At 35.4% G+C, this 25651-nt stretch overlaps 3 protein-coding genes across 3 annotated transcripts in view; 1 reads left to right on the top strand and 2 right to left on the bottom strand.

Annotated features, from left to right (window-relative positions):
• Nucleotides 1-211: 211 nt before the first annotated feature.
• Nucleotides 212-6609, top strand: LOC113237373 (transcription factor E2F5-like). The gene is made up of 7 exons (XM_026473802.1): nucleotides 212-410; nucleotides 486-595; nucleotides 801-902; nucleotides 3580-3754; nucleotides 4655-4738; nucleotides 4814-4889; nucleotides 6346-6609. The coding sequence occupies exons 1-7, from the start codon at nucleotides 306-308 to the stop codon at nucleotides 6444-6446; spliced, it is 753 nt and encodes a 250-aa protein (XP_026329587.1). The 5' UTR covers nucleotides 212-305; the 3' UTR covers nucleotides 6447-6609.
• A 16-nt stretch (nucleotides 6610-6625) lies between these two features.
• On the bottom strand, nucleotides 6626-11078 carry LOC113237091 (WD repeat-containing protein 46). The gene is made up of 11 exons (XM_026473351.1): nucleotides 11007-11078; nucleotides 10756-10875; nucleotides 9816-10057; nucleotides 9452-9703; nucleotides 9188-9338; nucleotides 8707-8942; nucleotides 8356-8520; nucleotides 8115-8254; nucleotides 7549-7739; nucleotides 7298-7396; nucleotides 6626-6759 (listed from the first exon to the last, which is right to left on the bottom strand). The coding sequence occupies exons 1-11, from the start codon at nucleotides 11076-11078 to the stop codon at nucleotides 6634-6636; spliced, it is 1794 nt and encodes a 597-aa protein (XP_026329136.1). The 3' UTR covers nucleotides 6626-6633.
• A 2539-nt stretch (nucleotides 11079-13617) lies between these two features.
• The window catches only part of LOC113237265 (myelin transcription factor 1), a 37926-nt gene continuing 25892 nt past the window's right edge, over nucleotides 13618-25651 (bottom strand). The window contains exons 12-16 of the mRNA XM_026473655.1: nucleotides 16790-16999; nucleotides 16295-16357; nucleotides 15885-16174; nucleotides 15628-15788; nucleotides 13618-15280 (exon numbers count right to left, since the gene is read on the bottom strand). Coding sequence (XP_026329440.1) covers nucleotides 14960-15280; nucleotides 15628-15788; nucleotides 15885-16174; nucleotides 16295-16357; nucleotides 16790-16999 — 1045 coding nt within the window. The 3' untranslated portion in view covers nucleotides 13618-14959. The remainder of the gene's footprint in view (nucleotides 15281-15627; nucleotides 15789-15884; nucleotides 16175-16294; nucleotides 16358-16789; nucleotides 17000-25651) is intronic.

Here is a 25651-nt window from a genome sequence, read left to right as displayed (position 1 = left end):
AGCGTGCAAGCCATCCTGCGAGATTTCATACGTGGGCCATACGCAGGATAGCGTGTGAGCTGTCTCCTGCCTGCGCCGCGGACTGCCATGCAGGTAGTGAATGGGCCGTTTAACTAAACATTTTTTGTAACTGATTTAGTCGTCGGACTTTATATTTGTAAGATAATGTATAGCGAACTACATTAAAAAAATAGTTTAGTCTGTGACCCAGCCTCAGTGATACCAACATTATGAATCCCGCCGCAACGCAAAATTCTATCATAATCATTCAATTTTTCTAAAATTTTGTTGTTTTTATATTGACCATGGCGGATATTTACAAGAGATACGAGAAATCTTTGGGTTTACTTACGACTAGGTTTGTTTCATTGCTACAAAAAGCCAAGGATGGAGTGTTGGATTTGAAAGTGGTATGTGTACGCCGCCATCGATCTGTCATGTTAGTTTTAGGCACGAAAAATAAATAATTTGAATGCATTTCCTAGGCAACCGATTTGTTAGCAGTACGGCAGAAGAGGCGTATTTACGACATTACAAATGTTTTGGAAGGTATTGGTTTAATAGAAAAGAGAAGTAAGAACAGTATTCAATGGAAGTGAGTAGATTTTGTTTTGTGTTTTTGTTTGCTGGTATGTAATACTTAGTCGGAAAATGTCCTTTAGGTTCAGTATACAGCATGCTCATCAGCGTCCTAAGTTTTAGTAACTATCAGTTAATGCTTCTATAAAGTATTCTTGCCTGTAATAAACTAAATGTAATAATATAAATTGCCTGTACACATGAATGATTTAATTTTGCAGAGGTGCTGGTCCAGATGGAAATGCGTCGGAAATTGGGGAGAAAGTCACGAAATTGAGGAAGCAATTAGGACGTTTGGAGGAGCATGAGAGACTTCTTGACAAGTAAGTATGTTATGCTAAAGCTGAGCTCTTTCTGCAGCTCGTTTAGTAGCAGTAGAACTCCTTCAGAAGGACATCGTCTGGGAACGTACTGCCACATTACCCATTTCTGCCATTAAGCAGTAATGTGAGCATAACTGTGTTTATGTTCTGAAGGATAAGGGTGGTGTGAAATTACAGGCACATTGGACTTTTTAACCTATGTCTCAGGAAGACGAGCGCACTGGCAGTGTCTCTCAGACCATTGTTATTTATAGCTCTTAATGGCACTGCAACTGTTATGGCCAGGCATGTTATTTGTCACCAAATGCACCACTTGTATGTTCTGTTACTTGGTATCATAAAAAAAGCTCCGAGGCAATTATTACGGCTTGTTAGAATTGGATGGGTGGTTGCAGTTAACAATGTGCTCCTTGGTCAAGAACTAAAGACTGCTAATGTGTAATAGTAAATTGTACAATAAGTGCATAAAATGCATCACTTTACCTGAGACGAGTATATCATAGACGATGATACTTACGTCGAGGGTAAAATGAGTTTTATGAACAAGTTATAGACTCTGGTTCGATTGCGAGGAAAGTAAACAGCAATATTACAAATAAGCAATAACACAACTATTGTGAAGAAAAAGTAAGAACTTTCCGCCAATTTACTACTTTTTTTTCTACATGTGACTCAGGTCTACATAATCCTCAGTTATATTTTACAAGCTTTTTTTTATTTTTTACGCATTTCTATTTCTTATAACTTATTAGATTTACTATTGCCTACTTTTTTACTTTTGTAATATAACATGGATTAAAAAAACAAAAATAAAACTTTATAAAGTTCTAGTGTGCGTAGCTGTTGGCGCAGGCGTCATTGCCTCGGTCTTAAACGCTGATTTTATTTTATGCAGCCTACACCCAGCATAAATACGAACTTTAAGAGCATGAGAAGTGAAAAATATATAATCACCCTTAAGGCTCACTCAGTGTGTCGGCGATAATTCGCGACTGTGGTCACACCGCTTCACTGCAACTTCTTTCTACATGTAGAATTAAATGGCTTAGTGCAGCGTGCCCGCGACTGGTGACCACTGGTCATGAGACAGCTATCGCAAGCCAGCAGCTATGAGTTATCACAAGCCGCTTGCAACTACTACTAGATGATCAATTAACGTTCCTATTATTATTACATAAGTAAGTAAAATTATAATAATGGATCCAGATAGGTTAATTGATGCAGTTCGTAATCGCCGCAGAATATTAAATGGATCATTATTAAATCTTCTTCTTATCCTTCCTTGGCATGGATCCGTAAAACAGAATTTTCCAACAAAAAAAGTTCTGATACTACAATATCCATTTTCCCTGTAGGTACGATAATTATTCGAAAATTCACTAGTACCAGTCGGCCGGCACGCTGTACGGGCCCTTCTACACATCTAAGGGTGTTTTTCTTTTACTAAATTAGTTGGTAGCAAAAATATTGAGTCAAATTTGTCAATATGTTTTGTACATTTACTTCATAATGGTATAATTATATTCCCGCAGATAATTTTTTTTTTTAAATCTACTTATTTTTTATTGAGGCTTTAGTTACCTTGAGTGACTATGTCAGCTTCATGGAAGGAATACTGGGTTCCCTACTCAAGGGACATGTTCAAAAACTTGTACAAGTTTAGAGCTCCAATACATATAGGCTCTCTGAGCCAAAAATTAATTTGTCCATTGCATAAACTTACATTCCTACACATTATACCCCTCAGGGTTACGTAACAGTTACATTCCACTAATACATAATACAGATCCTCTATTTTATTGCAATTAACGCACAATGGGGATGGTTTAAAACCCATCATATGAAAGAATTTATTTATGGAATGTGACCAGAATGCAGCCTAAAAGCCGATATAAGATATTTCCTTGCTATATTGACAGAATAAAACCTACTGTGGATTCCTCTGGATGGTCTGTATCATATTCCAAGACCTTTTTCCACCAACTGTTCTCCGAAATGATATTCTCATTTTTCTAGAGTTCTTAATTAGTGGAATAACCTCAGTAGCATAAGGCGTACAATCGAGTACAGTACCATTTTCAACAGCAGATTTTGCAAGGACATCAACTTCTTCGTTTCCGCGCAATCCCATATGGGAGGGAATCCATTGGAGCTTTAGACACTCACTTCTGTGGTGCAGTAACATTTAAGACATGGAAACACAAGTAGTATATTGTTGTTCTTCTTTGGTCGTATATCCTATATTGCACTTATCATACTAGTTCCATAAGCTTAACATTGACCAGCACAAGTGTCACACTTGCTGGATCTTACTGGCATATATTCATGAAATTTTTAGCTAAGTGAATTTGAAAAGCATGTGGAGCTATCATGACGTTTAATTTCTTTAACATGTAACATCATATTTGTATCTAATCTAATAAACCTAATTCTTAAATCTAATAACTGCCTCGGTGGCCGAACGGTTACCATACCGGACTGCCACGCAGAGGTCCCCGGGTTCGATTCCCGGGCCGGGAGAATTATTTGTTTGGCCTACATTTATTTCTCTCGTGAGTTTGGGTGTAATTTGTGGTTGTCTATGTGTGTGTCCATGGCACCCCCGATGTGATATGTTGAGTGTGTGCGTTATTTATCTATTTCAATAAATTAGTGAATATATTTGTGTTTACTTCAGACAAATGCAGTGGATAGAGCAGAGTATAAAGAATGTAGTAGAAAACACAGACAATGATGAATATTTTTATGTGACTGAAGGTGACATAAGGAAATGCTATGAGGAGGAACAAGTTATAGTACTAGAAGCACCGCTGGGTGCTAAACTTTCTGTAGGAAACAAACAATCCAATAAGGTACAAGTTTTTTGTTTTTTTTCGCTGACATGTAATCAGTCTTTTTATATGATACACATTTTATATATTTTGGCATGTCTCAGGTATACCCTTACAATGTTGGGTTGCCTTTATGTGGAAAACTATTCAGCTCAGTTTGTTGAATCCCAAAGGTACAGGTTAACGCATGAATTACACATGAGTATATATTATATACTTATACCAAAAAGTCGTCAGAAAAATATATATATTATATTTATATATATATTTTTATGGTGACTTCTTGGTATACTTGTTGCTGAAGTGTACTGACATGTGGTGATCCTTTAAAGTGTTTGCATTGATCATGAATAGACAACAAAAAACAAAAGAGCTTTGCTCATTTAAATGACATTCACTAATATCAGACTACGGTATGACTTCTTTTTATTTTCCCGATATTTGCTCATTTAATATTCGCATTTATTCCTCTTATGATTGATTTGTGAACCAATTCTGGTTTACCTGATAGAGATCAAACATGAGTGTCTTTAATTTTTTTTTTATAATATCGTTTAATTGACAATGCAATTGTACAGCAAATTAACTAATGTTTTTAACCCCTGATGCAAAAATTGGTAGCCTATGTCTGTGTATCTGTGTTTACAAGTGGCATCACAGCTCCCAAACTGACCTCGGTGGCTTTTTAATTCTACATGTGAAATAGCTATGATCATTTGTCATTTTTAACTCTTCAACTTCAAAATATTGTGATGTTAGTTGTGAAATTGTAATATGGAACTCTTTGCAAGAGTTGAGATCGAGAAAATATGTTAGCCCAAATGTGTGGCTAATAAATTCTAATAAAACTTGTGTAAGTTTTCAATTTTAATTTTATTATTTTGTTTGTGTCTTCTGAATTCTAATTTTATTGTTTTTCAGGACAATGAAGTACAATACCTGCTCCATGTGAAATCCACTGAACCCGTTGGTGTAATACTATTGTGTGACAATGAAAAAGAAGCAGTAAGCAAAACAATAAATTTCATATGTAGATTTTTAATAGAAAAACATACTAATTAGGAATAAATTCAATTTCAGCAAGCCGACGATGAAAACATGGCAGATAGTGAAGTTGAGAGTTACACAAACAAGAGTGAGGGCTCAACATATGGTGGTAAGCATTTGATTCTTCCAGTTCCAAAATTGGTAGGTTTGAGTAGTTCATAAACTAGGAATTGTTAAGAATGAATTCCCAATAGTAGTGCTTTTTTTTAATGGGACAGTATAGGGAAATCTGAAAACATAGACGATACAAGAAAATCGTTTTAGGAACCATTAAATCTTATGAAAACAATTTTTTTAAATCTATTTTCTAAAATTTGCCTAAAACATTTTGTGAAATTTGACCACTTCTGCTGTACCGATTTTTTTCATCCCATACAATGAAATGATTCCTTCATGAAACTGAGTTGATCAGCACTAAAATAGATTTTCACTAAATTTAATTATTCTGGGCAACTCACATTTGACTAAATAATAGACTGTGCCAAAATTGTTTCATAAGAAACTATTTAATGGTTCCTAAGACGGTTTCCTTGTATCGTCTATGGTTTCGGATTTCATTCTTATCAATTTTTAGTTCCTGAAGTAATCAAACTTACCACTAAGTACCATACAATGTGAAGATAGGTTCCAAATTTGATCAGTTTCATTCATTTTTTTGGACAGCACACGCTTGATAAAAAAAAAAATACTGCCAAAATTGTTATCACAAAAAAAGATTTAATAATAATAATATGTTTATTTCTCCACAAAAAGACGTTCAGAAGGTTCTCAGTAATTTAAGAAACATTAACAGCTTTTGCATGAGCTGGTGCCTGTTAAAGGCTTAACACCTGTACTACAAGTCACCAGGCCCTCACCCTTGGGAATAATACATACCATATTATAGCATTACTAAGAAAAATATTAAACATTGCAAGAGAGAAACAAAATATGAAAAATATAAAATTAAAGAATACTTTTTTAGACATACACTATTGAACTTTAGATAGATGAATTTAATTATAAATTGTACTTTTAAACTGAAAGTAAAACTTAAATTTAAAATGAGTGTGTGCGTGTGTATGTGTTTTTATGTGCGCGCGTGTGCGTGTGTGCTTGTATGTGCCTGCGTACGCGTGTATATGCACGTATAAATATATGGTAATCCTATAGATCAGCAAAACCTTGAGTCACACTTTGGATGAAGGATCTACAGTTTATTATTATTTGGATTTATTATATATTATTTATTATAGTCACTATTATCCTTCACTCTTGAATACATGTTGTAAAGGGATTTGGCATGGTGTTTTATGACCGGCCGACTTATATTATATTATTTTTTTATTTGGAGTTTATTGGAGGATTTACAGTTTCCTTGTATTTTCTAGGGTTTCGGATTTCCCATACTGTCCCCTTTAAAAAAACACTATAGTTATTTGTGGTCGGCTTTTTTCTTCTCGTACCCTCTGCATAAAGGGCTGTCTGTGATACCTAAATTAAAAAAAAATGTTACGTGGCCCCGTTAAAGCGGCAGTGTGTATTCTTGCTTTTTAATCTCATCTAATACTCGTCTTTTGTTTCAGATTATCTCCTTAGATTGAGTCCTCCTGTCACTAAACAGGACTTTTCTTTTTCGTTACGTGGCTCGGAAGGATTATGTGATCTTTTTGATATTCCTTTTTAAAACAGTTTTTCTACGTTTTTTGTTTAAGTGAGAGCATTTTTAAGACATTTTTATGTATTTTGTGATGAATCATGTTAGACTATGTAAATAAATCATGTAAATAACATTGAAAAATTTATAATTACATAGACATGGAATGTGATGACTGATGAGAAATAAAAGCTATCTTTATTATTAAAATAGTAATTTAATTCTTAGACTTAGGATTGGATATAAATCTATCAAGGACTCCAAAAGACTCTTTTGGCATTCTCGGTTTCTTTTCTTCCACATCTAGTAATTTCTTTGCTTCTATTGATTGTTCAATGAACTCCTGAAACGTAATTTCATTATTACATATAAATACATGCATACAGTCATCTGTTAAACGACAACATATAGACAGAACTCCATGTGAAGCATCGCACCCATACTAAACGAGTGTCTTTTATACTGACTTGATGCATACTATACATTTGGAGCTAAAGTGTACTGATATTACTTCATCTAAAACAGACGTTTTCATAGACGCAGCATTGAAGCGTGCTGACAAGTGAACAGGGACAAGAACACATCAAGTGTCGCGAACGTCTTGCTTTTTTATACTATGCTATGTTTCTATTTTTTATTTGTTGCTTTTCAGTTGAATGTCGTATGGTGTATTTTTTATTGTGTTTCATATTATAAGTAATTGTGCTCATTTCATTTCCTCACTCCCGTCCCTACGGTCCATATCGTCCACTTCAAGCTTGAAACTAAAGAAAACAAAATGATCCAAAGTGTCAAGCTTGATTTGCTCTTGACTTATATAGTCAGTAACTGAAGCACGTAACTTTATTATCAATCACAATATAAAGTTCGATAGGTAATACCTTTCTAGCTTGCTCCTTTATAATTTTCTTCCTTGCTATATGTGTTTTGCCCTTGTTTTTGTGTCTAGGCGTTAAGTCCACTATCTTTGGTTTGAGATACTGTAATAAGTTAAAAAACATTAATTTTGCATTGTAACTTGGATGAGAATAAATTTATTTTGGGCCAAAATTGACAGTAGACGAAATTAACTCTAGAATTCAGCAATGAGTCTCCAGATAATGGAAACCACCTAAGATTTGAAGTGTCATACCAAAAGTTTCTTCTTAGCCTCCATCTGTTCCTTCAAAGACGGCACGTCGACTTCAGTTATTTCAAATGGATTGAGTGTAATAAGTTCAGGAGGAATTTTCTCGAGGAGAGCCTTGACTTCTGCTTCCCTTCTTTGGCTCTTGGTCTGGAATGGATTACTTTCCAAAGCATCAAAGTTGGGTTCTCCACTTCCTGAAATTTGTAAGAGCAATTATAGTTGTTTTAGGCTAATTTTTTTGTGTGTGTTACAAAAGGAATAGTAAGTAAGGCACGAAACCGGTTCTCGCACACGTTACTGAATATAAATAGTTTTGAATTTGTTAATGTCCGCAGGTGCCTTACTTGTAACAGCTGTAAGCTTCACCACGAGTATACTTGTAAGTGTGCACGTGATTTGCCCAAGTTTGCTTGCGTTGAAGACCAATAGGTAGACTTTAGTTTTACAGTGTAAGAGCTATTCAAAACTTTGGATTTTAACAATGGGTTATGCTGAAACAATGATCTCTACGAGAAGCAGAAGCTGATTCGAGAAATAATACAATATTTCAAATTTATAATGTTCTTTACCTGGCACAATAATACTAGTGAATCCACTGCTAGTGCCGACGCCTAGAACGTCTTCATATGGGCAGAATTTAAAGTTGTTTATACTTTTTGCCATTCTATGCCTCAAGTAAGGCTTTTCTGTAGTCTGTGTACAACAGTTACTGAAAAATAAATTAAATGAAATAAAAAGCAAAAGACAAAATCTTGACTATTGTTGGCAATACGAACATAACATATTTATAGTCTATTTAAAGTATCTTACTTGTATATCTCTACAACTTCTCCGAGGCCAACAGCAAGCATATCTTTCTGTGAGAATTCCAAATCTTGTGGGGCTGTTCTTAATTTGTAATGTTGTAGAGGTCCATCGAGATTTCTGATGTCCCAAATTTTGAGGCTTCTGTCTACACCTGATGTTGCCATGTACCTGTAACAGGTACAGTGTAACATCACATGCATAATATTCATCATGCTTGTCTTTCAAATGACAGAATGTACATACTTACTATGATACTGTTAAGGGTCCAGAGTATGTCATCAAATATTTAAGGCATTTTGATATATGAAATATTATCAATCCAAAAAAAATCACATAATTCATGTTAGTACTCACATTCCTCTACTATCAACAGAAATGGCAGTCAATGGTGTTTTGTGGCACAGAATTTTCGCTAAAGGTTCCCTGACAGTCGGTGACCACAAAGAGACCACTCCTTTGGAATTGCCCAAGCAAATTGTGGCATTGTAGGGGTTTTGGGCCATTACTGATGTTCTTCCTAAATGATTGTTGTAGTGCCCTACTATTTCACCAATGGAAATGTCAAGCCATGTCATAAAACCGTATTCATTCTGTAATAAAGTGTTTGTCAATTAATAGAAATTCTTAATATAATTATTCTCAATCGCAGTCGCAACTCCATTATATTAGTTAATTTTTGTAATACGCATAAGTACTTTGGTATCATGATCAGTTTCGCCATTACACGTTATGAGATAATTATCTTGATAGAGAATGATGACCTATGACAACATGCACTCCATTACTCCATGAGTTGACATAGTAATTACAAAAAGTACATCATAAAGAAACTAACCACACCAGCCAACAAAAAATGGTATGGCAAAAATTCCATTCTCAAAATCTTGTCCATTCTTTTTACACAATGCAATTCAGTCCCTGTGTTATCATAAATGTGGAGCCACTCTTTTTGGGCTACTGCCATCATTGTTTCTACATGTAGCCAGCTGAAATATATAAAATTAATATAATAAATCAAGTTGTACTGTGAATTTGGTGCACACACATTCAAAACATTGTTCTACAAAAAATGGTTAGAAAAATATTTTAAAAATCTTACCTAATATCATGAATAGACTCCATAACATTGATTTCACAGTGTAATTTCTTTGTAACCCAGTCAAGAGCAGCCAAATGTCCCTGTTTGCCTCCCAAGAGCAAATGCCTGCCATTATTTGAATATTTAACTCTGTATGGACCAAAGTTGAGTTGCAATTCAAATATTTTGGTAGCTGCAGCAATGTCGACATTTTCTTTTATTATTCTCTGGGATATTGCTGTGGTCTTCTCATCATCACCAACTTCAATGCCACTGTAAAACAGAACTACAGGTTTTTATAAAGGTTTGAGTTTACACAATTGCAATTAATATTTTACAGTGAATTGTGAAATAGCATTGCAATAAACAGTTAATGTTTACTTACCCCTGGTTTTCAGTCAATAATATCTCAGCCCTAGCAGCCTGTTCTTGAGCAAAGTTAATTTTATGCTCTTTTTTTTTCAATTTTACTGCATATAATGGATGTTTTACACCATTTTTGTCAATGCCTTCACCACGAGAATATTGCTCTAGAACTGTAGGATCTATAGTTGCTTTGCCAGGATATTTTTTTGTTACTTTCCCTTGTGTTTTGTTTACTTTGCCTTTATAAAATTTGCCACCTTTCTGAAAGTACACAGAAAAGTTTTATATCATGTGTATAATTAAGGCATGATACATAATTAACTAAAATAACGGATAACTCACACATTTAAGTCGAATTTTTGTTCGACTTGTTTTGAACCAGTTTGTTGTCCTTAATCAAGAGTCACCGCCGCATTATTTTAGTGAATATATCCGAGTAGCACGGTGGTTTTTTATTTAAAACATGATACATAATTGTCTATCTATTTAGGCTGGCCATCTATGTGTAAAGTCTTAGAAAGCCAATTGGTTATGGTCTTAATTTATTTTCTCCAATATTCAATCACACGCACTAAGGTATACTTTAGGAAGTCAGTTTCGCAACTTGATGTAGCACTTCTTTGTGTGTGGTGGGTCAGTTACACACACAAAATGGAGTAGCTACAGTAATGGACATTTTTACTTGTTTTGAGAGTGAATTCATGAAGGTAACACTTTCCATAGTGTACACTCAATGAATTAATAATATTCTTTGCTATTATAATTGAATAAAAGCAGCCAATTTATTATTATTAATCAGTATTATTATTATTTTTTAATATAAATAAATAGAAATTAATGTACCCACAGTTGTATTGGAATTGCCCTGTAATATCTAAATGTACGAAATAAATCGGTAAATTTAAGTAAATTAGGCTTACCCGTAGTATAATGTGCGTAAACGAATTATTATAACTTACTTTGTACTCTTGAGCCTTCAGCATTCGTCTTGTAATTTTTACGTTAAATACCTCTATGTTTTCCGCTTTCTGATCTTTCTTTTGCGTGGTCTCATCTTTATTCACTTCAAAGTAGCGTTTCTGCAAACAATTAAATAAAAAAACCATAATCTCGGGATTGTTTCATTTATAAATCAACAGGATTAGTTCAGCTAACTTTTCTGTTTTTTGTTCAGAAATATCAAAAATTTTGTAAAGAACAGGAAACACACCTGTTTGGGTGTTTTAATATCATGATTATTCTTTTTCTTTTTGTTGAAATTCTCGTTTTTGTGTTTTGCCATTTTCACATAACCTCCACGAACTAAACATGTGTTTGACACTTTGATGTTTCGTTTCTAGCAAGGCACTGGCAACTTCAAGTTCGTATACACGCATCCGCAAGCGACAACGCTGTGGACGAAAATCTGGCGACGGACTTATACATTATATGAAGAACACAACATGTTGTTAACGAATACAATACAGAGTTGAATTTAAATGTTAAGTGTCAAGCTTGAGTTTCTCATAGGTAAACACCTACTTTTGATTTTGTACAAAATGATTTTTTTATTGGTTTATGGTGTAATAGGACGGGGTCTACGAGAAAGTGGTCAGAAGTGGCTCTCCGTTTTTATTTAAGTTTATGTAATGTAAGATAGCCGTTGGTCTTCCTAAAATTAAATAATAATAATAATAATAACATAAATGTGAAGTGCACTACACCGAATATTTAGATTAAACTCTACAATCGCTTACGATACCGTAACGTACTAATGAATCACTGTCGTATGGTATACATTACAAAAAAGCTACCATTATTTATAATACTATCTATTAGATCATAATGGTCTATCTCGTCCGAAGTGAATAAATGAATTTGATACCAACGGCCCAGTGTCAGACTTGATGAGCTCATGTTGTCATGAGTGTACTAAAAATAACATTAGTTAATAGTTAACCTCGTTTCTATTGAAATCGTTATTAAAGGAATACTTACACAATACACTCGTTCACGGGAATAAATAGATAAAGATAAAGGAATCGGGCTCAAAGGAAGTAGACGTAGGGTTTACTACACGGTTTATACTTATTTCCTGTACCCTGAATCTGTAGGCCTTAGAATAGTAACGCATAGAAACCTAGTCCGCACACGCTAAGTGAGGCAAATTGAAGCGCGCCCAAAGGGCCTACACGAGCGGGCGGGCCTTCAGTGCTCAAGGTCAACTTGCACCGCGAACAGATCAAGAATTTTAGCTAAAAATAACGAAATGTGCGGTAAATGAGTGTAAAAATACGTCAGACAAACATAACATAGATACTAACATCACATTCCACAAGGAAGTAACGCGTTTCAACTTGTATTTTTATGTAAATATTCACTAAAACCGAAAATTAACCTACTACTAAAACTAGCCTACATGAATTTGATTTTTGCCTCACTTGTGACAGTTCGTTTGATATGAAACTTTCATTCTATGCGTTATTATTCTAAGCTGTAGACATATATGTAATTATTTTGTAGTTCTGTGGGCCACCTTTAAATATACGTATATAAAATTTGTTATTTGTAAATCGTCGTTACGTTATGTGTACAATATCACGTGTATCAATTCGGTTTTCGGACTTTTTATTGAAATCATAAAATATTTTTTCAAAAAAATAATCCGTGTTGGTTAATATTTAAGGGTTGATAAAAATCACATAAAAATCGAAATACGCATAAGGCTCAATTTGTATCGCGGTAGAACGGAATGGAAGCAAATTTTGTAACGATATTGTACTGTACATAGCATAATGAACTTAATGGCCAATTGTGTAACGTACAAACTAGATACGAGCCAAACCCTTTCGCAGAATGCGCGAGCATTTTTGAGCAAGCGCGAGAATTCCGCGGAATATAAATTGAGCCTTAGGAGATTATTTCATTGTGCTTTTGATATATACTGTACTTTACGTCATTTATTTTAGATAATCTCAGTATAGAGTACTTACTAAAAAAAAACCGACCTCTGAAGTTCGTGGAATTACAACTATTTGACAAGTTTCATTGAAATCGGTTACCGGGAAGTGCGCGAAACCGCTCTTCCCGTGGTTTGCCACCCTCTGAGTCGTATTCTAGAACTCTACTCAACGCTCAAGTCAGGATTTGAGTATGATTTAAAGCACTCGAAATCATACTCAAGTCCCTGCCATTAGGGTCGTATTTCCAGTGCTTGAAATCATACCCAAGTCTGCTCAAATCCTGACTTGAACATTGAGTAGAGTTCAAGAATACGACCCGTAGGGTCGTATTCTAGAACTTTACTCAATGCTCAAGTCAGGATTTGAGTATGGTTTAAAGCACTCGAAATCATACTCAAGTCCCTGCCATTAGGGTCGTATTTCCAGTGCTTGTGTTGCCAATGCAATCCTGACTTGAGCATTGAATAGAGTTCTAGAATACGACCCTTAGAGATCTACCTCTAAGGGTCTATTTTCTTCAAATTTAAATAGGACTAATATTAAGGAACCTCTTTTCCAACAAAAAAAATATCATCAAAATCGGTTCACAAATGTCGTATCGTGTCGTGCCGAGTTATCGCGTAACATACATACAAAAAAATACCGTCGAATTGACAACCTCCCTTTTTTGGAAGTCGGTTAAAAAGGGACGACGGTCTGCATAGTTTAGTCTGTGGCTCAACACTAAGGTTTAAAGTAGACTATGCAGTTTAGGTTAAGAACGATTCAACGTGTCAATAAGTTTATTATGGTCTTGACTGTACCATATAATCAACCAAGTAGAGTGTAAACTAAATCTACACATGAAAGGGCTCACGAAACAATAGCGAGAGTCGTGGTATGTATTTATTATTTTTATTCTCTTTAACAACACATACTCAATATTTTACAGAAACGTATATGACAATCAGAGTAGTAACATAGTAATAGGTTTAGTTTTTAAATGCGAATAATATTATCGATTTCACTGTGTTCCAATGCGATTCCAAACAAAATTTATTGTAATAAAATTGGCGATTACACTAAAAAAAACTTAATAACAAACAAATCATGCAGTACAATCGAAACAATAATTGCACGTAATTTGTGTCAAGCGTAGGTACTTAAAAAGTAAACAATGCAAAATAACACTAACTTGAGACAATTAAGCTATCACAATCCGTAGGGTAACAATAAATAAGTTAACACGTAACGCAATCACAGCAAGTGAACATTGGCTAACAAAGAAGGATTAATTTAGTCCTAAAATTGGTTATCAATTATTGACTGAATTAACTTACTCGATCTAATGAGATCTCGTTATTTCCTAATATAAATAAAAACGTCCATGCGACGCGACGACTATTTTATTCACAATTTTATTTACAAAACTGACTAGAGAGTCCTCTAAGGAGTTATTTTCGTTTGTTTACACTTCTATGTTTATAATCATTAGTCTTAATTATATCAGCGAACAGGGGCTGCTGTGTCTGTATCATTTGGCACATTCCCAGTATGAGAATTTGAGAGACAGTATTAAGTACAGTTTTCTTATTCTCTATAATACTTCTGACTGATAAGTCCGAGTCTGTTTTGGATATTGGCTAATGGCGACTGCCCCGACAGCAGTCTAAATTTCAATGATAAAACTTATTTGTAATCTTGAAAGGTAGGTACACTATTTACAACGAACATGACAAGTGTTTGTGGGGCTAAAATCGCTTACATAATACCATATAGTATAAACTTTCCCTAACAATTATTTTTATTATAAGCATATACGAGTAACAGTGTTTAAAATTTATGTTTAATATTTAGTCCAGTTTTACTTAAAATCGAACGATTTTTGAGTGTCGTCTTGACTTAATTTAAAAAAGTCACGCATCGTATACAACTGTTTACAAAACAGACATCGTTACCTAAGTAGAACACATACTGTCCGAAAATAGCTCGACATAAGCGGCCAACACACTGCACACTTTGACAAACCATGAAATTCACGGAAAGAACATTTCGGTAGCCGCATTTGGTTATCTTTGGTGAATAGCAATTTTGTAACTGTCTGCGCATCCACTAAACGAACGCATATTGTCATTTACACTAAGTCATTTCAGTCTGTTCAGCGTATAAGCTCCGCCGATCGAAATCTTGACGGGTGTTATTCAGTTCACTGTCGCTCCGATTCGGCGGCGCTCTGTGAACCTTAAATGGGCGTAGGGAGCACTGTGAAGTCCTGGAGCGCGTTCTTCACTGTTTCGTATAGCGGTCGGTTTTCGTCGGGGCAGTACCCGTCCGGCGAGCACAGGGTCTGCAGCTTGGTAAGGTACGAGTCGAAGTTGTCGTGAGCTGGTTTCTCCCCGGGGCCCGGCGGCGGGGGAGCACCAGGAGGTCCGCTGGCGGAAGTCACCGGCACCGTTCCTCCGCCAGGAATCCGGACGTGCTCCAGTAACGTAATCACATTGTTACGCAGACTCTCGTAGTACTCATTCAGATTGTTGTTCCGCTGCGATATCAATTGATTCTCCTGGAAAGAACAAAAACATATTTACATTCCAATGTAGGTTCTGACAACACGTTATCGAGGGAGTGTTATGAGTTTTTTATTTGTTGGTTGTCGCAGCGGCTACTTCATCGAATAATAATGTAGTGGTACTCACAAATGTTTGTGACTTGTTTGCACTCAAAGTTGGATGTTTGGAGCCATGACAGTACCATCTACATAGTGAGATAAAAATGTCGCATTATAATTAAATTTTCATACTGTTCTTGATTTACTTGGGCAGAGTTAGAGATTTTAAATATGTTCGGCTTTTGATATAAATTGTTTGGTCTATTTAAAGTAATTCAGTAAGTCATGAAGATAACACTCACGCGTTCTCCGTGACTGAGATGCGTCTCCATGGCGTTGATATCAGACTTTAGGCGCATCATTTGGGATTCCACGCGGGCGTTCTCCCGCTGCAACTCGGTGATCTCTTGCTCTAAAGTCATCAGGTCTTCACCGTTGCCTGTCTGCATGTTCATCTCCATACCTAGTAAAGGTAGAAGAGTTGATGTAATACTTGCCATTTGATAGTAAAATGAAAATTATCAAATAACTACTCTTTGAAAGTTCCACAAATACGAACCTGAATATGGCTTAGGATATAACGGCGTGATGTCATCTGGATATTTTGGCTTTTTTGGCTGTGGAGTCGGTGTAGCTGCGCCAGCTACTGGACAGCCAGAGAGCGAGCGGTGCGTCAAGAAGGAGCCGTTGATATGCCCTGAGCCGTCACAGCCTGGTGTGGGGCAATTGACTCCGTCAAATTTGATGGCAGAGGCCGCTGCGGCCACGGCAGCCTTATGTTGTTCCACGGTTCCACCGCTCTCTAGCACTCGCATTTTGTTGCGATTCGCGATCGGGCATCCAGAGGCACTGATAATCATAAATAATTTCATTAGTTTCAGAAGATTGGATGAGGTAGTTCCGAACTTTATTACAACTAGTTACATTACATCTACATCACGAACTACAGTTTGCAGGTTCAATTCTTACCTTCGATGCGATAAGAATTTCCCTGTAGCGTGTCCAGATCCATCACAGCCCGGTATAGGGCATCTAAGCAGCGTGGAAATAACCAAGAAACTTATTGTAAAAGGGTTATAGAAGCTTAGGAGTTTTTGTTAAAGTAATTATACAGCAGGTGTGCCTAATTTGTATAAGTCATTATTCAAGGGCACCTATTGAGCAAAGATCATCGACTTACAAGGACGCAAGAAGGTGAGCCGAGCCAAAAAGTATAGGTACTACCTACCACACTTTTTCTATCAGAATTCAATGGACGATTTTCCATTATCTTACGTTGCGATACGGAAAACTCGTTGAAAGAATTAAATACCTTTTTTTCACCCATACAATCATACCTCAAGTCGATGTACCCTCATTCAATAAGCAAGATATAAAGGGAAGAAGCTCCAACCACCCGATAACATAAACATGCCACCTAATCTCTAGTTCTACTTTCCCGTCACCAATAAGAAGTGAACTTACCTGAGAGGTTCCGAGTCTTGTCCATCCCTCGGCTTGCTTTTCGGTTTGTTAGCTCGAGGGCAGCCCGAAAGCGAGCGGTGGGAGGAGTAGTTGCCGGTGACATGTCCCGATCCATCGCAACCAGGTGTGGGACATTTGAGTTCCTGCGAATGTGGCTGTAGCTGGCTGCGGTCGGCGCGCGGGCATCCCGACAGGCTGTACATATACAGACTGCTTACAATGGCGTGGCAAGGTCTCGGATTGTAGCTTATGATGATATCAATAATGTCAGCTCATGAATAATTCTTTTTAGTGAATTTTCTACTAGTTCGTTGTTATAATTGCAGAAATCTCAAACAAAAACAACGGCAAAAGGCCGTTAAAACCATAAACAAAGGTCTGCAACCAACACATAGAGAAATTCGTAGGGTCTGCTAACTCCGTAGCTCAGTTGGGAGAGCGATGAGCGAGTGACCCGCGTTAGCCGAAAATGTCGCTGGTTCGCGTCCAGCGTCCAAATGTCGCGGATTCAAGGAGTTTTTCTTTGAATTTGTTCGTTCTTTGAACTAATCATTAGTACTTGAAACGTAAGCGTAAGTGGTACCCTCGACCTCCAAATTTGTTTTCAATACACTAAATAATTAAGTATGCAAGTAGAATTGAAAGTATCGTATTAAATCGTGAGAAAGCGTTTAAACGAACTTACCAATCTATAAATACTCTTAATAACATTATAATAATTTTAACTATTACATTGACCGTTTTAACTACATTACTTGGTTCGTTTATTTATATCCGTGTACTTATAACTTGTTTAAAAAGGTTCTTAGATAAGGCTACTATTATTTTACGAAAACAGCGCATATAGTTTATTATTGCGGGTCGTGTCGGAAACCTTTCTCGGCGAGTGTTATTGTTGAAAGGTGCAATCAATTAAAATTAAAATAAAACATGTGACTGAAAAGCGTCTCGAGTAAAGATAGATGGAATAGTTGACGATATAAATAGTATGAAAACCGCTACATCTGGTACATTTATGGGCATGCTCGCGTCTCGGGACACGTTTGAAATTTATCACCCAAGTAGAACGATTTAACGTACGTATCGGAAAAACTGTTTTTATTTGTAAGTAGATATGTACTTTGCATTATTATAAACAAAGTGACGTTCATGTCATCATAAAAATAAAATCAAACTGTTCTTGATAGTCGTTCTCACAAAGTCACAAATTCATGTAAGGGGCAATATATACGCTTCTATGATAAGATTCCGGTTGATATTAAAAACTATAGTGAAGAAAAACTTTATATTGAAGGTCATACAGCTCCTGCGTACTTGGATGACAAAAATCCGTGGTAGCGATCCGTTTAGCTCCTGCATGTGGTCTCGATGTCTGATGTTTTGAAATAAATATTGTAAATGTGTACAATTAGAGTTTCTTGCTCATTCTTCTCAGGGAAATCTCTTACGAATGAGCAGTAGAGTTTAATCAATATGATGATTTCAATTGCAATTTGCTTACCAATGAAATAAAGATAAATATGAGTTTTGAGTTATGTACGTAACTGTCATTAATTATGGTAAACTATTGCCAAGTTGATGAAAGTTTACGTAACATGAGAAAATACTTTTAAAAATCTCAGTGGTTTTGAGATGACAAAAGAATGAGGAAGGTAAAACATAGGAAAACTTCAGGTAGTTTATACGTAGCTCCGGCATCCTTTGAATCAATAGTTTTAACAACGGGAAATGAACAATAGCTATTGTTATCGTGCTCTTTTGATTCTATTATACATAAAAATTTTGCATCTATCGCCTACTATAGGTACGCTAAACAAACAAATACGTAAATAGTCATTTATATACAAGTGAACGTTATTGATAAGTTCCGGTAAAATGTACTTATATATATGTATATATATTATAAACATTTATTATTATTAGGAAATGCACACATTGAAGATAATTTTATTAAACATATTAGAACCTTGAGTTACTAAAGGAAATTATCATAAATTTATACGGAAGTACATCATAAGTATAACATAACTTATCACAGTCATCGAATGTCATACGTGACCATGAGACCTGAAAAAGGACCCGAAACGTTGGTTTGTTTGAAAAAACAAATATTTGCGATTTAAATTCGATCCGAATATATTTTTTTTTATTAAGTCATCTCTTTAATCATCTTTATAAATGGAATATAAAAATATGATATAAAATAATAATACGCGTACTTATACATAAAAACTTACGTCGTAAATAGTCCGCATTAAATGACTATACTTCCTATAAGTCCCACGTCATTTTGTAGAGTCAAAAGTCTTTCAGATATCTGACGTATGTATTTACATAGATTATAAGTGCCTAGACACGTGTGCTGTTTGTTTATTCATTCATGAGCAACACACAAATATGTTACGAGGTTGAATTATTTTCGCTAGACCGTTTGCAAAATGGGACTTTTAAAAAGGTACGCTTGCCTAAGTAAAATTAGATAAAGCATGTGTCACAGCAATAGTTGTTTCTAAGAATAAAACATTCGAAAACCTTACTTTAACGTAAGTATTGGCAATATTTTGGTTGTTATATAGTAAATCGTTTAGGTACGTAAGAGAACTTGGCATACAGAAACGTGAAAATTGCCGGTTGAGGGCAATGTCGCAATTAAGATTATACACGTGTGGGTGGTACGTACAAATTACTTTCGTACTATAGTATTATGTCCAGTAGTCATTTTGTAGTATTCTAGCAACTTCTTGACCCAGATTGAGAAAGTTTCAAACATGTTTTGACGACCGTGACCATGGGGCCTGGAAAGGGCCCGAAACGTTGGTTTGTTTGAAAAACCAAATATACGCGATTTAAATCCGGAAAAATAATTTCATTTCCTATGTTTAACGACTTTTTCATTTAAAATTTTTGCGTTAGCGTAATATTATAATATTTTTGTTTTCAAACACGTAAATTTGTAAGATGATTTGCAAAAATAAAGTTAACATTAAAAATAAAAACATGGAAAAAGTTTTGGTAACTGTTGGCATTGGTGGTGATTATAATACATGAATCGCTCAGCTGTCCCTTTCTGTCTTACGGAAGAGAGAGAGAGACGAAAAAAACATTCGTGCAAATGTCGCACGTGTGAATAAGGGATTTACAACAAGCTGGTAGCTTGAGATGCCCTCGGGTTTGCTTGCCTGCGGTGTGTAGCGAAGTTGCCCGATATGTGGCCCGATCCGTCGCAATCTTCCACGGGACACTGGATCAGCTCTCTCTGTTCCCGTCCAATTCTATACGTCAGAGGTTTCCCGTAAAAGTCCTCTCGATGAAAACTATAACTATCATAAAGAAATGAAACGTAAACAAATAAAAGTTTTAAAAACAAAACAAGTGAAATAAACGGAAGTGTAAAAATAAACAAATGTTAACGGACGACTAGATAGCAAGTAATATAATCAAAAAGCAGCGCCAAAAGACTTGTATTATGATATGTACGACATTAATGTTATTTATAGTGCCCATTTTTGTTCTTAATATGAAAGTCATTAACCCACAATAATCAATGTACACAACTCTCTAAAGTAGCGCAAACAAAACATTGCTGTCTTAAAATGATCGTTATCGGAGTGCGTCAGGCGTGTTGAAAAAGTTTACAAAGTTATTGTTACATCTTGGCTATTGTTGATTTCGTATCGAATAACGACGCGAAATCAACCTAAAAGTAGCATAAACAGACGAAAAAAGTTTGTCAACTTACCTATTACGTCTCATGGTTGAGTTTCAACAACTTTTGAACACAAAACTAACACAAATGTTCCAATAGTTTGTATCTTATCGTCCATTTAGTTTATCGCTGTGCTTGTATAACGCTACAAGCGTGGTGCGCGCCTGCGCGGGCGCCGGTATATTTTTGGACTGTTCCACAATTTGACATAAAGCACGTTCGGATTCGCGCAATAGCGGAATATCTTCTTTCTCTTTTCCTCACCCCACGTTTTATAATACCTGTGTGGCAGGTAGCAATTTAGATTCATTGAGAAGTTTAAAACAAATCTAAAACATGACGAATACATGAATTCTGTCTTTATGTTAGTAAGTATTAAATTGAAAATCATCAATGTTCAATAGTTTTGTAAAGCAACAACAGGTTTTGTAAAGTGTTAATATTTATTGCAAACCTATAAAAAATTTTTGTTTAAAAGATAAGGGAAAAGAGTAAGAGAAAACAAATGTATAAGATCTCATGAATGTGTAAACTGTTTACAATATAATGGAGTTAACCTTTTATTATATGTAAAAAAATTAAGTAGACATAAGTCATCAGAAAAAATAATAATAACTTCGTTAATGGAATGCGTGTATCTGAACATACACGAGCGTAACCAAATGGCGACAGTTCGAAGTAAAAAAGGCGTAACTAACTCTTTAAAGTTTTCGATTAACGAACTAAACGATATATCACTTGATAATTTTTTGTTGTCAGTGCTAGCACGTTAGCTGTTAAGTGGTGACTGTAAAATTATACTTACGTCACCGTGAATCGGTCTAGTTGGCAAAATGGACAAAAATAAAGGAAAAGAATTCACAGTTTTTGGAAGTTTTTCCTTTGTGTATGAAGTATGCTTAACGATTATTTGATTTTGTCTCGTGTGACGTAACGTAAGGAAATAATTGTTGTGGCAATATTTTGTAGTTTGTACAAGTTTTTGAACTTTATGGAAGTTGTCAGTGGTTAGGAAACAGATGATTCTTTTGTTAAACTCCTAAAACTTCCATTGTCACTGTTTCCTTATTAGCCTTGTTATCAACACTTTTCACAATATTATCACCAACTATGTACTTATAGGTATATTTACGAGCGAGTGTAAATTTTGTTTGCACAACATTTTTTGTGTTACGAATCCGATTGGTTTCGTCAAAATTTGGATTGACACTGATAGATAACGTGTTTCTACTGAAGCTACGGGTTGTATTAATCGCGTGGGCCAAGACGAATTGCACTCGTATCATTGAAGTATGTACAAACTGATTTCGTTTCAAACCAACAGGCAATATTATAAACAGAATTCTCTTGCATTTTCCTCAATGTTTAATTTGTTTAATTTTAATGAAGCTTTGTTGACGACTGTTATCCTTCCTGCTAATATTATTATTATATTATTGTACGCATATTGACGGCCTCACCGAATACACGTTAAAAGCTTTTACCATTTTATTTTCCCGCTCATAATACACCTCATAATTTTTTACAGATTTTTTTAAAATTAATTTTATAATTATTCCGAAAATAAAATCAACAATCTCGCCCAAATATTGCAAGTTAGTATTTTGCACACTATCTCCTCTTGTATGTTTACAATAAATTAACTTTGTGATATTGTTAGTGGAAATCTTTAACATTGTAATGCATTTTTACACTTTTAAAACGTATGACCAATTACTAGAATAACCTAGTATAACTTTTTCGACGAATAATAATGTAAACACTACAAGCGAACGGCTGTTAAAGCAATTTTTACTAGAATAAAATTTTAAAAGGGTTTTTTATTAATTTCTGAGGAACTATCAATGTTTTCGTGTTTCATATTATAATATTTTTTAATTTAAGTATATCCAATCACCAGTGAGTAATACTATTTTTTAATTTTTTAATCACGTCTGTGTTGCAGTTTTTCCTTTTCACATTTATTCGGTAGGGCCGTCGAATTATGTACGCTCGCATGTGTGCGTGTCGTCATTATTGATTATTTATGTATTCTTAAGCACATACAATATAAAGCAATATTATTGATAAAGTAGTACACAAGTATAACCCAGGAACCAAATATCTTCTCAGTTGTGTAAAAGGAAGGCTTGAAGAAATCGGTTACCATACGCTTTTGTAAATATTTTAAAATTCCTTAATTGCAAATTCATACAATTGTGGCACAATATAGTGGTTATATACATATGCGTATACATACAAAAAATGCATAATATTTACTAATAATTACAAGTATACGTAATATAATGCGTAAAGTAAAATAATACGTAAACAATTAAACAATTTTCGTATCAGCATTATTTTTATAACAAAAAAAAATTCGTTTTTTGTACCTACATTATTGTAAAGTGTTGGAAGGTGTTGTTGTTGAAGATTACTCACACATAAGACGGTTTGCACCTGGGCGCTGGATGAGGAGGTCCCGGGTTCGATTCCCGGTAAGACCAATTTGGGATATGAACTTTTCGTAAATTGGTTTGGTTGTTTTGTGTAGTACCCGGAGTGCATTCCGTTGCTCTGGTATCAGAGCGATACCTCCTATGAACACTACGCTAACTTAATTTTTGGACCTGTTCTGTTTTTAGTTTGTTTATTGTTATTTTTTTTTACAAAATTCTTTTTTTTCCAATATTGTTTTTTGTTTCTTTAATTCGGGGAGCATAATATTATTAAATAATGTTTACACAACAATGTGTGTAATAATAAATGTTTACAAAAATTACAGAAACTGACCAAAAAATAACGTTGGCGTAGTGTTCATTGAAGGTAAAATAGGTAATTTCCTAGTTCGAGACTAGGTAATTGTTGTGGTTACCTGCCACGTTATGCCACGTTATTATTATTCTAAAGTAGAAGCATCATCGAAGCAGATAGTGCTTATTAACACAATTGTATAATAAATAAATAAATGGTTTCATTGGAGGTCGAGGTTCATTTCAATATAAAATGTAGGCAAACACGTGTTTTTTTAAATGAAAAAACATCACACTGTACATAAACATTTTGTACACTTAGCGTTACTGTATCCGATTCGTATTCGTTCCGAAACCAAGATCATACAAATCTACAAAACTTGGACTCACTTCGAATGTTCCTTGTCCACTAAGTTCAATTCCAATCCGAGAAAATACGCATATCGCTTGTACACTTGGAGATTTAGTAGCAGTAGAGCTCCTTGTGAAAGAGTTCGTCCAGGGAAATACTGCCACCTTACCTATTTCTGCCGCCAAGCACTAATCTGAACATTGCTGCGTTCCGGTTTCGAAGGGTAAGTGTGTTGGTGAAATTACAGGCTTTTCAACTTTGTCCAGGGTGTCGGGTGCTGTGGCAGTGCCCCTCAGAGCTTTGTGATTAAAGCTCTGAGTGGCACTGCAATTGTTATGGACAGGTGTGTCGCTTGCCACCAGACACACGACTTGTTCGTCCCGTCACTTAGTATTATAAAAAAAAAGATATAATGATCCCTGTGACATTTCGTACTCTTGTTCTCCGTCTCAAACAATTACTATCAAATAGGTAATACTCGACCTCATTACTCAAGACGCATGATGCGAATGAAGGTTCTTTCTTGAAATTGTCTATTAATTCGATCGAGTATTACTTATTTGACGTTTATTATTTCGGATGTCCGTCCGACGTCGGAGTATAGTAGAGCGCAAACGCTCTTAGGAGCTGCATTCTCGTCGATTTCGCAGACGCCATATATGTATATACCTTTTTTTTTGACGTGGGGGAAATCTTTATAGATACCCATGAGCCCAAGGAGATTCAGGGGTTATGTGGGGACTCTCCCTCCAGTATATACCTACAGCTTGATTTTGATTGCCTCTCCCGATCGGAAACTGCGTCTTTTCCGATTCGAGGCGCATAAATGCGATTCACAACTGGCCGATCGGAAACTTTTGACATTTCTAACCGGAACAATAGTTGATTCAACTCACAAATTAGAAAGATGTAATAGGAATCAGGTTCATTTTCTCGCTCGGGAACCCATCTGATTTCGAGATTACCCGATCGGTTCGATTCTGGGGGTCTACTCTCTATCTCCGTCCGACATCCGTCCGAAACAATTACTGTCAAATAAGTAATATTCGACAAAATTAAAAGACAAGTATCAAGTATGAAGCTTCATTCGCATCACGCGTCTTTTCATTTGGTCAAGTATTGCTTATTTGGCAGTAGGTAATTGTTTCGGACGGATGTTGGACGGAGATCGAGAGTAGATCCCTTGATTTGAATCAAAATCAGCATGCTGACTGTCACATGGTTTCGACCACAAGGAGCGTGGACATAATCATACCGGGTTATTTATAAAATACTAACAACCTCGCAGGACTAGGTATATTACTGACATCGTAATTAACAACTTTTGTGCCATGACTTTTTATAAAACATAAAAAAATTATTTATTGAGATTGAGATTTATAGATTTTTTGAGAAATAACTCCACTAGTTTTGTTATAATCAACGAGTATATAACCAGAAATAGAGACGAAATGTCATTTAATTTGTTTGAAATCTATTCTGCCAAATCATTTCGGTAACAACTGCGCTCCGATTGGCCAGCCCGAATTCGAAACAATTGACGGATGTCGTCAATTGTTTCACTTCAAAACGACCAGTTTAAGTTGAGCTTTGCTATCATCATCATCTTATTTAAGAGCTAGACTCTTGTCGGTGTAGCCTTCTCCACTCTTCACGAAGATCAAGAATGGCGTATAGTGAACAAATAAAAACGAAAGATCAAAGTGAACAGCTATAAAGAGGTCAAAGAACTGGCTATGAATCGTGAACTTTGCTATAATGGACGAAAATTGAAAAATTATATATTTAATTACTACTTCTAAGTCTGTATTTGGTAGTAAGGTAGTAAATTTAATCGTAGTAGCAGTAGAGCTTCTTGTGAAAGAGTTCGTCCAGGGAAGTACCTTACCTATTTTTGCCGCCAAGCAATAATTTGAGCATTATTGCGTTCCGGTTTTGAAGGGTAAGGTGCTGGTGAAATTACAGGCACATGGGACTTGTCAAATGATATGTAACTTGTGAAAAAATCGTGTAAGCGTCCTCCTCGATGATGTCCACCCCTGTTCCTTTTGTTACTGCACAGAGTTATCACA

Source organism: Hyposmocoma kahamanoa, unplaced genomic scaffold (genome assembly GCF_003589595.1).
Source record: "Hyposmocoma kahamanoa isolate Upper Pololo Valley unplaced genomic scaffold, ASM358959v1 93, whole genome shotgun sequence".
Taxonomy (NCBI): Eukaryota; Metazoa; Arthropoda; class Insecta; order Lepidoptera; family Cosmopterigidae; genus Hyposmocoma; species Hyposmocoma kahamanoa.
The sequence above is the reverse complement of the archived record's forward strand: the minus strand, read 5'-3'. Positions and strand labels throughout refer to the sequence as shown.

Excerpts from the sequence above, each read along its gene's own strand:
- LOC113237091 (XM_026473351.1), bottom strand. The coding sequence starts at position 11,078 with ATGGCAAAACACAAAAACGAGAATTTCAACAAAAAGAAAAAGAATAAT. Across the intron at positions 10,058-10,755 it reads TGAAGGCTCAAGAGTACAAA|AAAGGTGGCAAATTTTATAA; the intron begins GTAAGTTATAAT and ends GTGTACTTTCAG. Across the intron at positions 6,760-7,297 it reads TAAAGGAGCAAGCTAGAAAG|GAGTTCATTGAACAATCAAT; the intron begins GTATTACCTATC and ends ATTACGTTTCAG.
- LOC113237373 (XM_026473802.1), top strand. The coding sequence starts at position 306 with ATGGCGGATATTTACAAGAGATACGAGAAATCTTTGGGTTTACTTACG. Across the intron at positions 3,755-4,654 it reads GAAACAAACAATCCAATAAG|GACAATGAAGTACAATACCT; the intron begins GTACAAGTTTTT and ends ATTGTTTTTCAG. Across the intron at positions 4,890-6,345 it reads TGAGGGCTCAACATATGGTG|ATTATCTCCTTAGATTGAGT; the intron begins GTAAGCATTTGA and ends CTTTTGTTTCAG.